This window comes from Oryctolagus cuniculus, chromosome 20 (assembly GCF_964237555.1).
Source record: "Oryctolagus cuniculus chromosome 20, mOryCun1.1, whole genome shotgun sequence".
NCBI lineage: Eukaryota > Metazoa > Chordata > Mammalia > Lagomorpha > Leporidae > Oryctolagus > Oryctolagus cuniculus.
In genome coordinates, this window is record NC_091451.1 from 33612767 (window position 1) to 33626157 (window position 13391).

At 42.1% G+C, this 13391-nt stretch overlaps 1 protein-coding gene across 1 annotated transcript; it reads left to right on the plus strand.

Moving 5' to 3' along the window:
• Positions 1–3903: 3903 nt before the first annotated feature.
• On the plus strand, positions 3904–12476 carry LOC100352102 (zinc finger protein SNAI1). Its single transcript, XM_008271951.4, has one exon. The coding sequence runs from the start codon at positions 3955–3957 to the stop codon at positions 4723–4725; it is 771 nt and encodes a 256-aa protein (XP_008270173.1). The 5' UTR covers positions 3904–3954; the 3' UTR covers positions 4726–12476.
• Positions 12477–13391: the final 915 nt, after the last annotated feature.

The following is a 13391-nucleotide window of genomic DNA, read 5'->3' on the forward strand; positions in this document are numbered from 1 at the left end:
TCTGGGACCCTCCCACCCACATTGCACCCCACACATTAACTGCCTTAAAGTTAAACCCCATCATAAGATTAAAGCACTCCACCCTCCCATTCCTCCATTCATTTATTTATCAGCTCTAAACCAAACATCTTTATCCAAAAGTCACTGAACTAGATATTTTGATGCCGCCAAGGTGAAGAGGGTTTGGTGTCTACCATCCATGGAATAACAGAGAGAGTGGAAACATGCATAAAACAATATACATATTAAAACACACATACACACACACACACACACACACACAGAACGTCCAGTGTGGCATGAGTATTGCAGACAAGAGATCATGGAAATTCAGAAGATTAATCTTGGCTGGGGAAATCCAGAAAGTCTCCAGGACAGAGGCAGAATTTAAAGTAATAATCAGCAAGTTATGACGAGGAGAAAGGCTTTGCCGACAGAGGTATATTGGTCTACGTTAACTCTGGATCCCCACGGAGAGCAGTAAGGAGGATCCCACGGCTTGAACCTGAATGAGTGTTAAGTGAGTGACATTACAGCGAAACAAGTTAGGCCAGGCTGAGATGTGAGTCTAATTCAACAGACCTAAATGCCTTCAAGGAGGTGTAATTTAATCACACACCCTCTGTCTTTACAATTAACCTGTTGAACAATGTTTCCAAAGCCTGTGTAAAACTAGGCTCTTTATGCCCTCTAGAAATTCACTCATGAATGTGTAATTTTATGGTATCGTACTGTGCGAGAAATGCCACAGGGAGTATACAGGACCACAAAGACAGGACCTATAAATTCTGCCTTCAAACTTATTCAGCACTGACCACTGAGAGCTAAATCAGCACACATAAATTTAAGCCAGTTGAACCCATATCTCTTATTGACATTCTCTTTTCCCGTGCCTTCTGGCAGAACACTCTCCTCTGTGTCTCCTCTGGTGTCCTTAAAAACTCATCTCTTCTTACTAAATTCTTGTCCTTCTGCCCACCTGAACACTTTAGTTTACTCTAGAACCCAACTGTTGTGCCTTCTCTTTTTATGCGCCATGGCCCCTTTGAAGAAGTGCTTCTATTTCCATGTCTCTAACCACCACTTATGTGGCAACAGTTACTATCCAGCTGCAACCATCCCTCTGAACCGTGACCAGCATTTCCCAGTGCTCCCTGACTACATTCTCCGTAAACATTTTCAAAGCAGTATGTTCAAAGTGAAGGTCGTTTGCTCCCCTTTCCAAAATCTACCTCTGGCAAACCTGTTCTCTGAATGATTTTCTTTCTTAATTAACTGTATCACTACACACTGGAGTTCTCACCAGTAAAATGAGAAAACTTCTGAATTCTGCTTCTCCTTTAACCCCAAATGCTACTGAAGATACTTTCCAAGCATCTTAGAATTCATACTCTCTCTACATCCCAGGGCAAGTGTGTTGACTTCTGTTTCCTGAGTTATTCCAACAGCTCTACAGCTGGTCAACTTGTCTACGGATTACTTTCCTTTCATGGCAACACTTGATGAAACTAGATTCCAAGATTCTTTTAATCAGTTTTAAGGAGACAATAAAACATAACTGTCCACCAGCACCAAGGCTCAATAGGCTAATCCTCCGCCTGCGGCGCTGGCACACCGGGTTCTAGTCCCGGTCGGGGCGCTGGATTCTGTCCCGGTTGCCCCTCTTCCAGGCCAGCTCTCTGCTGTGGCCCGGGGAAGGCAGTGGAGGATGGCCCAAGTGCTTGGGCCCTGCACCTGCATGGGAGACCAGGAGAAGCACCTGGCTCCTGGCTTCGTTCGGATCAGCGTGATGCACCAGCCGCGGCAGCCACTGGAGGGTGAACCAACGGCAAAAGGAAGACCTTTCTCTCTGTCTCTCTCTCTCACTGTCCACTCTGCCTGTCAAAAAATAAAAATAAAAAGATTTTTAAAAAAACATAACTGTCATTAATCAAAAATAGAATGCATAAATAAATCAGACATGGTCCCTACCTTTAAGCATCTTTGTTCTGTAGTCTAGTGTGAATCAAACTACAAACAAGGAAGTCACTGGGATACATTATGACAAGGAGTATGAAAAAAACATACATAGGTTCTGAAACATCTAGGATAGGCCTCAGATTCAAACTAGAGTCATGGGAAGATTTCCAGAACAAAAAATGGCAGGCAATTCACACTAAAAAGAATGTGTATGCACCAGCTAGGCAAGGAAGATATTAAAACGCCATTCCAGACAGTAGTCATATAGACAAGTCCAGTGGTGTGACAATGAAATAATGTCCTACAACTTTGACATGGAACAAGAAACAAAGACTGGAACTACAGAGGAGACACAGGCCAAGTGGGCAAGTGTCTTGTTTAGTAAGCAAAGTTTTGCCTCCTTGTCACCACCACACTAGCTCTGAATCAGGAGAAAATGTCTTTTATGTTAAATCATACCAACCAGCTTACAATGTAATAAATGTGAGATACAAATTCACTTTAAGTACCTGGTTCAGGTACTTAACATCAAAACTGGTCATGGAACAGTGAAAAGTTTTAGGTTTCCCAGAAAAAAACACAAACTTGTTTTGGAGATTTTTACACATCCCCAAATACCTAAGACTCCTACAGAGAAATAAACCCCCACCGAAGGTAAGCTCACAATCAAAAGTTTAAAAATCACAAGAAGACATATGTCATCCCAATTAAAACTACTGGTTGCAGTAAATAGAACTGGCATTCCAAGAACTTCAATACCTAAATTTGGTAGGCTTAAAATCAATAATATGCAGGGCCTTCACTTGTGGTGTAGCGGGTAAAGCAGCCGCCTGCAGTGCCAGCACCCCATATGGGTGCCAGTTTGAGACCCGGCTACTCCACTTCTGATCCAGCTCTCTGCTATGGCCTGGGAAAGCAGTAGAAGATGGCCCAAGTCCTTGGGTCCCTGCACACACACGGGAAGCCCCAGAGGCAGCTCCTGGCCCTTGACTTCGGATCGGCGCAGCTCCAGCCATTGTGTCCAACTGGGGAGTGAACCAGCAGATGGAAGACATCTCTCTCTGCCTCTCCTTCTTTTTCTGTGTAACTCTGACTTCAAATAAATAAATAAATCTTTTAAAGAAATCAATAAGATGCAAAAAAGGACAAATAAAGACACAAAGAATAGGACGCTAAATTGTTTAATTAATTAATTTGAAAGGCAGAGTGAGAGAGAGATGAGGGAGAGACAGAGGGAAATACTTTCATCTGCTGGTTCACTTCCCAAATGGCTGCAATAGCCAAGAACTCCTTCAGGTCTACCCCGTGGCTAACAGGGACGCAAGTACTTAGGCCATCTGCCGCTGCCTTCCCAGGTGCACTGGCAGGAAGTGGAGTCAGAAGCTACTGGCCGAGAAGGGAAGCAGCCAGGACTGGAACCAGGCACTCCTATATGGGATCCCCATGAGCCAAGTGGAGGTTTAAACCCCAGAGCCACAATTGCCCCTTGATTTTTTTAAAACAGATTTTCAATAGACCTCAGTAAGCCGGCACAAGTGAAAAACGCCAGCATTGACTAGAAGACGCGACAAAAGACAAAAATTAAGAGACAGAAGGCATTGCTATGGACACCATCCTAACCAGGCATATAAAGAGATGGACAACACGAACAAGAGGTTCAAATATGCAGTGAACTAAATGAAACCACCTAATGTACGTCTAATAATATTTACAGAAGAAAACAGTGAAAGATAACATTCAGTACCCCGGGACTGAAGACAAATGCATCAGACTGAAACATCAAGGTGAGTTGTAGCCCTGATCAACACAAATCCTTGGAGGAAACCATTACACTCACGCATACGACCATCTAACTTTAAAAGGGAATCCATCTAGGCGAGTCCACAAAGCAGGACCCGGACACGGCGCCCACCCACAGTGCCTCGCGCGCAGCTCCCTGCGGCCCCCGCGCCATCGGCGACAGCGAGCGCCCTGGCCCGCCTGAGCTCCGCCATCATGCCGCGCTCCTTTCTCGTCAGGAGGCCTCCGGGCTGCCGCCCAAAGCCCGACTACAGCCAGCTGCCAGACTCTCATTCTGCAGCGGTCGCCTCCCTGGGGCCCTGCGACCCGGCCCACCTGCGGGCGGCCTTGCCAGCCCCCGCGCTCCTCAACCCCTCGGCCTCCCTGCCCACACTCATCTGGGACTCCCTCATGGCCTCCCAGGCCACGCTGCTGGGCCCTGCCTCCCCTCAGCCCCCGGAGCGCCCCGCGGCTGGGCTGACCACCCTGTCGGAGGAGCGCAGCCTGCCGTCACGGGCTCCTTCCTCTTCCCCCTCCACCGCAGCCTCTCTGGAAACTGAGGCCTGTGCCGCCACCCCGGCCTCGGGCCTTCTGCCCGTGCAGCCAGGCCGGCAGTGGGCGGCCAAGGACCCCCAGCCCCGCAAGGCCTTGGGCTGCAAGGACTACAACAGGGAGTACGGCAGCCTGGGCGCCCTCCAGGGGCACTCCCGGAGCCACGCCCTGCCGACCGTCTGTGGCACCTGTGGCAAGGCCTTCTCCAGGCCCTGGCTGCTGCAGGGCCACGTCCGCACGCACACCGGCGAGAAGCCCTTCTCCTGCTCGCACTGCAGCCGCGCCTTCGCCGACCGCTCCAATCTGCGGGCGCACCTGCAGACCCACCTGGCCGTCAAGAAGTACCCATGCGAGAGGTGCTCCCGCACTTTCTCCCGCATGTCCCTGCTCCACAAACACCAGCACTCGTCCAGTTGTTCCGGGGACGGACGCTGACCCTGAAGTCCCTCCCAACTCCGGAAGGAAGGACCCCCGCATTCTCCCTACTGCCACGGACTCGCGCTCCCCCCACAGACCCACTTCCTGCTGCCGCAGCCCCACAGGACTTCCACAAAGACCATTTTCTGGCCCTCGCTTCGTGGACGCTGGAAGAGGCCTTCCCGTGGCCATTTCTGTGACTGGCTGATGAGAGCAGCGTGCAATGGAGACGCCTTCCGGCCACCGCTGCTCTAGAGCACTTCTGACTTGGTCTTTGTGGGGTTGTATGTCCCGAGCTGCTTGGATAGGGGCGCTTTGAGCTGCAGGACAAAAGCTGACAGATTGGGAAACCCCTTCCGCTGAGGGGATGCCACTCTGCTAACCCCATTCCACCTGCCCAAGATACCCTCAGACCACCCTCCTCAGAGGTAGGACTGACTGCAGTAATCTGCCCCCATCCTCATCCACAGAGCCCAAGGACATAACTGCCCCAAGATGCCCCTGGGCCTGCGCAGCTGTTTCAGCTGCTTGTTTGTCATGGCAGCACCTGTTTCGTGGGCAATTTAACAGTGTCTCAAAAAGGACCGTGAATAATGGCCCTCACTTCTCCCTGGGCAAGTGGGGCACTTTGGCCTGACTCATGTGTCTGCCTGAACTATTTTAGGGGCCTGACAGGTGGGCCTGGATGGAAAATGTTTACATTTCTATGGGTACACTGGTATTTAATTACAAGTAATATTTGCACTAAGGAAATATTTTGTATAGTTACACATACAGTTTATTGATATGTCATAAATCAGTTAAGAGGTCTCAACAAATTCCATACAAACCAAGTTTTTGGTATATTCTTTGACAATAATATTTTAAAATAAATTACAGAGAGATAGTAAATCAACTTGAGCTTTCTACCAAAAGGTTTGGGGGACAAGGGACATTGGAGGTTTGAAGTGAGAAAATAATATGGCCATGTTATATGTGTTATACAGCTCAGTCTAGAAGTAACATGGAGGATCATCCTGAGCAAGAAATCTGACTAGAATTAGAAAGGAATCTAGATGAGAGTAATTAATTAGGGCCAAGATAAGCGCAGGAGGAATGGAGAGAGAGGGATTTTGAGAAGCATTAAAGATCTAGAAATTGATGGTTTACTGATTAGATATGGATGAATTAGTGGCAGGGATCTAAAATTCAGAGTTCTGATTTGGGTGAATGAATGTGGCAGTATTTCATGGAGGTAGCAACCAGAGGAACCAGTGACAATGACAGCCTCACCTGAGCTCAGGATTCTCATATAGCATAGAAGTGGTAGCTAAAGCTACTGGAACAAATGAAGTCAACAAAGAAAGCATACAGAGTGAGAGAGACAAGGACCCTAGGAGCACTCTGAGAAACACCAACATGTAAGATGTCATCACCCTTGAAAAAGATTAAGTAGGAATAGCCACATATTGATCAGTCAGACCAAAGTTTCTTAAAAGGAAGAACAAGTGTAAGAAAGAAGGCAGAGGCAAATACAACCTATTCTCAAAATAAATCAGACAAACCAAGGAGAAAAGCTATCCACTGGATTTTCAGTTGTGTGGCTGAACTTGGGAGGAAGAGTTTCAGCAAAATGTCAGGGATGGACATGGGGACAGTGTGGATGAAGAGTGAGTGTGAGGTGATTAATGTAAATGGCAATTGAGGCTATTCTTTCATGAGAATTGGCTGAGCAGTGAAGTAGAGAAAAAACTTGGTGGTAGCCTGAGGGTTACCTGGCTCCAAAGAACACCAAGGTTTTCACATAGGTGGAACTGAATATAATTATCAGGAGTGAGGGAGGAAGGATCATTTCACTGAGATTTATATACTAGTAGAGTTTTATCTCTGCAGATAAATTAGTGTCTTTTAAGATAATAGAAAACATTTCATTCTGAAATGAAACCTCTGAACAAGAGGTTTTTAATAGTTAACTGAATGAAACTAATATACGTATAATGTCAGTTATAGAAGGAGAAAATGAAGACAAGAGAAAGGCAACAGTGAATTTTGTAAGTGTATTGTGGAAAAAAACATGCTTTAAAAGACATGTAAGAGTCATTTCATTCCAATGTAGTCAAGTATTTTCCATGTGTGTGGCTGAAAGCACCTTCTAACATTTGTTGTGTCCTTCACTGTGGCTCCACCAAAGCCTCCTTAAAGCATTTATGAATTGGGCTGCAGAGTTCAAGCCAGGTAAAGGATAGCATCACTCCTCTGACTCTCAAAACTCCCATGGAGAAATAATTTCTCAACATATTAACAAAATAATTTATTGACAGCCCACCTAATGTAGAGGCAACTGAGTTTTAGAGAAATAACACAAAATGTCCTGATCAACACTCTCAGATACAGAATTTCTCTCTATGTAAATGTATGGACCTCCCTCATTTACCTAAGTCCTTTCCATCAAATATTAAATAAATTCAGTAAACAATCACTAGTTAAGGGTCAGGGAATAGTTTTTGTTCCATTCTGTTTGTCTTTGCTTATTTGTTTGTTATAAGGAGAGTAGCAGAACAAAGAATTCATTACATTCAATAGTGACTGACTAATATTTATTCATGAATATAATAGGAGTTTGAGATAGATTTTTTTAATAGAAGAGGTAGAAAAATATAGTATTAACAATGCCATTTAGGGTCTTGATTTATTTCACTGATTTGGGTTTTTTTGCACTTTGCTGGAGAAAAAAAATTATAAATAGTTGAAAGCATTTATCACCTGAGATACACCATTTGGAAAAGAAAAGAGAACATATTTTTAAGCCATAAATTTCCACCATGTTCACCCCTCGCATAAATAAGCATCCCTAGACTTTGCAAGAAATATTAAAGTTCATTTAAATTGCAAATCTGACCTTATTAAAATGGCTTTCTCAAAGAGTCATAAACAAATAGAGTACACTGGTAATACTGCCACACAACAGAACACATTCTCAACCAGTTCAGTAATTAAAGTGGAAAGATAGAATTTTCACAGTTCTGAATGACAGAGATGGACGGAGAAAACATGTTATGACAATAATTTTAGGTGGGGAGAGTGCATCCATCTGGAGGCTCCCCTCAATAAATGTCTCAGCACAATTACTCTTTGAAAGTCAATGTAAGTTCTTATGAACAGCTTGGAAACATTATTATATTGCTGCTAATTCGATGTATTTGACTACTTTCCTAAAGCTACCACATTCCCTCTTAATGTTGGAAGCATAACCATTAAGATTTACTATGTTTGGGGTAAGAATAAAAATGAAACAATTAAGAATGAGCTTATATCTGCAAATGGTTAGAAAGAGCTAATAAATTTCAGGATTAAAAGCCAAACAGAGAGGATGGGCTGTTTACCGAGTTTATGGAAAATCCATATTTGAAGGTAGATTGTCACCAAACAAATAGCTCCCTTTTACTTAGAAAAATAATCCAAAGTGCAGTAGGCCATGTAAATTAGGTGGAATTGAGATGGAACTTGACTTGTTTCTCACTGATTTAAGCAACTGGATTTATGGCTAAGTAAGTGCTACCATGAGATCCAAGGCAGAATGGTAAGTTTTAAAACGCAACAAAGTGAAGGTGCAGGTTGGACCAGAAGCATTTAAAGTTCTCCATTGACTTAAAATGAAATCATCACCAAATACAAACTGCTTTAAACTTTCATTATTTTATATTTAGGTGTGAATTTTGGTTTATTTATTAATTCCTTCAACAAATGTTTATAAAACACTTCTCCATTCTAGATTAGAGGTAGGCACTATGGATATAATACAAACAGAATATGTACGATCCATGCCTTCACAAAGTTGAGTAATAATTTATTATATACTGGTTTTCAGAAGACAAGCTGTTTCACCTAATTTCAGAAATATTTCTAGCAAAAATTTTCTAAATAATTTCTATGATTAACTAAAGTTGTTTCCTTTTGTTATGCCTTTAAGAAGTGATGAGAGAGTACGTCACAGGCATTTTAATTGCTTTATATTCTCTGAAATGTTATTGATTCCAAGTCCCTTTCCCAGGGAGTAGTCCGTCCCTCAGACAAGCTGCCATCCAACCCAAAGACATACATCTCTTGGATTTGCCCACCAGCTCTTAGTAAATAGACCTGTCCCCTGATGCTTGCCATTCACCAACTTCCTGCATCATCTGAGAAGAAAGTGCTAGTATATGAGCCTGGAATTACAGTATCAAATTCAAATTTTACAGCATATATGTCCCTTAACTTCTCTGAGCTTCATTTTCCTTATCTGATGTGAATGGATAACTCCTACCTCAGGTGGATTTTTTTAATGATTACTTTTAAAATTTTATTTGAAAGGGCAAAAAGAAACAGAAATGCCCAAAACAGCTAGGGCAGGCTCATGCCAAAACTGGAACCTGGGAACTGAATTCTGGTCTTCAGTGTGGATGGCTGGGACCCCACTATTGATCCATCACTACTGTATCCAAGGTGAACATTAGCAGGAAGCTGAATCCTAAGCAGATCCAGGTCTCAAACCCAGGTTGGTACTACAATATGGGATGAGGGTATCCATCTTACACTGCTTGGCCAAATACCCACTCTCTGCAGTAGTTTTCAGGAGACTAAATGAGATAATACAGGAGAAAGCTTGCATAAACTCCAGTCTGTAGACATTGTTACTACATGTACCACTTAAAACAGTTAGTTACCATGACTACTATTACCACCTCTAAAAACCAAAAGTATTACAATAGTGGCCATATTGAACTTCGAAAAAGCAATCAAAATGAACCTAGGAAAACTTAACATGAGTTCATTTGCATGAGCAGCCAAATACCTTGAGAGTCAATACAACTGGATACAGTGCAGGTTAACTTGGAATTCCTGGGAGATCTGCAGTCTGATGTACCCCATCAGATCAGGAGGACAGGGTTCTTTGCAGACCATGCAATTGGACGTGCTTATCTTCTGAAAGTAGCCCCAGGTTAGACCAAGGTGACCACTAGGTCACCCTGCAGAACAAATAACCATGTGTGCCTGTCTGACATAGACACATCTAAAGATAAATCAACTCTGAAAATCCACAGGATTTTCCCAATATCTTCCTCCCTTCTTATGGAGTTGAGATTTCATTGTTTCATTTCACTCAGTTTGATAATCAAACATTAATTGCATACCTTCCTGAACCATGATAGAGCATTAAAATTCTATTATATGTGCCACAGGAACCCATTGGAAAGTTAATGTGTAGGCACATGTACCCAGCACAGTATGCACTCAATTATTCTTAGTTCCCATATAATTAAAGATTTGAATACAACAAGGCTACTAAAACAGAAATAGAAACTAGAAAAAGAAGCAAATCACCAGGCAAATAGAGTTACTGAACTTAAGCATTTCATTTTGTTCTATATATAAGCAATTCAGACCAAGGAATGTGTTTTAGTTCTTGTCATTTTTTTTCTCCCTGTAACACCAGGAAAGAAAGAAAGTTTCACATGACTAATGACTAAAATGCCCCCAGATTCCTCATTCAGAAAGGACCATTTTCTATGTTTGAAATGTAATGAGAAAAATATCCATCAATGCTAAGCGCCTGAGTGTAGCTGTTCCCAACTAATATATCACAAACCTTGGTCAATCAGTTGATCCCAAAGTCTGACCTGGGAGATTGCAACTCTCTTTCCTTTTCCTACTCAATCCTCCCCTTACTGCACAGTCCTAAAACCCTTTGGTAATTTCCACCATGGAGAAGGAAATGGGTATGAGTTTTGCCATTATACCTATATTTAGATCTGTATCTATAGATCTCTATCTACATGCAGAGCTATATCTATGTACATATGTATGACTCATGGTGTTATTAGTACACCAAGGTACTGTCAAATTAAAGCCACCATCCTGGTTTAGCAATGACTTATCATCACCTACTACTTTATCCTTCCAATCCAGTAATGTCAAGACTCAAAAAAACTGAAGATAATTCACTCTTAGAGAAGACTGAGGAATCTATTTGAATATATTTCCAAGTGATCTAGGGATTAGCATTTACAGTTAAGGCAAACTACCTCTTATTTGGATTGTCACAAAACTGTGGGAAGAATAATCTAAATTGGGAGAGAAAGGGATTTGGGAAGAAGTCAGTTCCTCCTCAGGCATCAGTGACCCTGATAAACAGCCTGTTGTATCCATTCAATGTATGCGTATCCTTCTTCCTACTAATTCCAGCTCAGGAAATAAAATCAAGGGACTGGAACTGAGCAAAAACAAGAGGCAAACTTGATTTAAGCTTCGATTTTCCATGTAACACAGCTTGAAAGTAGCAAGCAATATGACTCCTTGAGGGGATAATAAAGAATGTGATGCACTTTTCTGAAGGCATAGAAAAAGGCTCCCCCATTACAGCACATGGCTCTATTTTCTAGAAATCGTGAAGAAAACACCCTTCCCATTCATGCCATTTTTCTGCAACTTATGCAACTTCCTAGAAATGCCTATTAAGGAATACCTTCAGGATGAGGCTGTGATCTGGTCTGAGTGTGAGTTGGGTGTGCATTGTCAGATGCCAGGCAAGGGTGAATTTACAAAACATGAAATACTCTTCTCTCTAAGGAAGTTAAATCGAGTTGGAGCTGCATCTGTACACATAAGTTCAGAGACCAAAAGAGATGCTGCCAAATCCAACACAGGCGCATCATACAAGGACTATATATCATAAACATAAGGTGGTCAGAAAAAAAGAAAGGCAACAGGAAAGACATCACGGGCCAAGCCAGTTCCGAGCAGTCTCAGAAGAACAGATGGTGTTCTGCTGGTAGTACTCCTGGCACTCTTTGGGGCTTCCAAACCTGGCATTCTAGAGTTGGGTGACACAGAGCTAGGTTCAGACTTCCAGATCCTATTGTCTTTCCCAGAGCCTTTTCAGATCTGTCTCTGTCCCCACAAAATTTCTACCTACACAAAAATCCTCAGCATGAGTGGAGAATGTATACAACGATTAAAAGAATATCTGGGGCAGTGAAGAGGGAGGGTAATAATTTGAAAGGATGTTTTTAAGACCTCCAAAATATCTTTTTGACTCAAAAATTCCACTTGGAAAAATTAATGTTGGGGAAAAATAAGGCTGTGCATAAAGATTTAGCACTCTATTCGTATATCTATATATAGATATATTATTATAATTGATAGATACATAGTTTATATAATGTATTTGTGTGTATGTGTATGTATACATATATAAAAGTTTTATATATTTATAAAAGTTTTATATATATTTATATACATAAAAGTTTGAAGCAACCTAAAAAACCAAGAATGAGAATCAGGTGAAGAAAGTTATACTACCTTGACATAGTTGAGGTACTATTTAGCTATTAAAACTGATACAAAGATGGGCATCTGACACAGTGGTTTCGTCACTGCATGGGATTCCTGCCTCCCCTTTCAGAGGACCTGGTTCAAATCCCACTTACTCTGCTTCCAATGCAATCTTCACTAATATGCACTTAGGGAGGCAGCAGATGATGCCTCAAGAACATGTACCTGGGTCCCTGCCACTTACATAGGAGACATGGATTGAGTTTCTAGGCCCCTGGCTTCAGCCTGGCCCAACTATATCTGTTTTGGGCATTTAGGCATTTGGGGAGTGAATCAGTTGATGAAAAATTCTCTCTCTCTCTCTCTCTCTCTTTCTCAAATAAGTAAACTTCTAAAATGAAACATAAATGTCCATTGGCATGAAAAGATACTCATAGTATATTAGTCATGCTACAAAATATTATGTTTAATATTCTAATTTTGAAATAAAAAAGTGTAAAAATGCAAACAAGCACACCACACTATTTTGTGTCCTTGTGTGTGTATTTGTAATTACAGGTATGATAAAACAACAAAGTTGTTATCTCTGGATGATGGGACTGAGGTGTATTTTATTGTATTTACAATTTTATGCATTTTATAGTTTTCTATGATTCAGGTATTTTATTAGATACTTTAAAAACTGTTTTTAAAAAATAAAACTAATAGACAAAACAAACCTAAGAGCCACATAGTGTTGGGACCACGCTATGGCTGGTGGGACTACGGGTTGATGTATGACTATAATTCAACCCCAGGCAAAAGTCAGCAGTGAAAAAGAAAGCATTCTGATTATCAGTAAGTCAGCTTGATCATTTTATCCATAGCACACCAGAAATGGCCTGGGAAAGAAAGGTCATGCCGCCTGAGCTCAGCAGACTCAGTTGTCTTCAAGTCATTGCACATGAATCAGATAAAGATGAGAATGGGGTAGATACGCAGCAGAGCCAGCCATGCATGAAGGCAGCAAAGGAAGGCTTGTGTTTGTCTGACTTTAAGAAAGCTCGAATTGTATGACTTACTCTCTATGGGAACAAACAGGGCCTGGCAATTCACAGAGGATAATGACAAAGCCCTCTGAAACCCAGTCAGAGCCTTCTCAGGAGATGCAGCACTGTTACTACACAACTTAATAACAGCCTTTAAGTGATGACAGAAAGCACATTGAAACCACATTATCCACTGAATAGGGAAAAATAAATAAAGCAGACTTTATTAACTGGTAGAGAGAATGATTACAGGGTAAATAAAATCAACTCAGGGAAATGGAGATGAGGGTGTATTAAGGAAGAAAGAAAGATATTACAGCCCAAGAGGAACTACAGAATGAGGTGAAGAAAGGGCAGCAAGCTGAC

Coding starts and splice junctions, on each gene's coding strand:
- LOC100352102 (XM_008271951.4), top strand. CDS start 3,955: ATGCCGCGCTCCTTTCTCGTCAGGAGGCCTCCGGGCTGCCGCCCAAAG.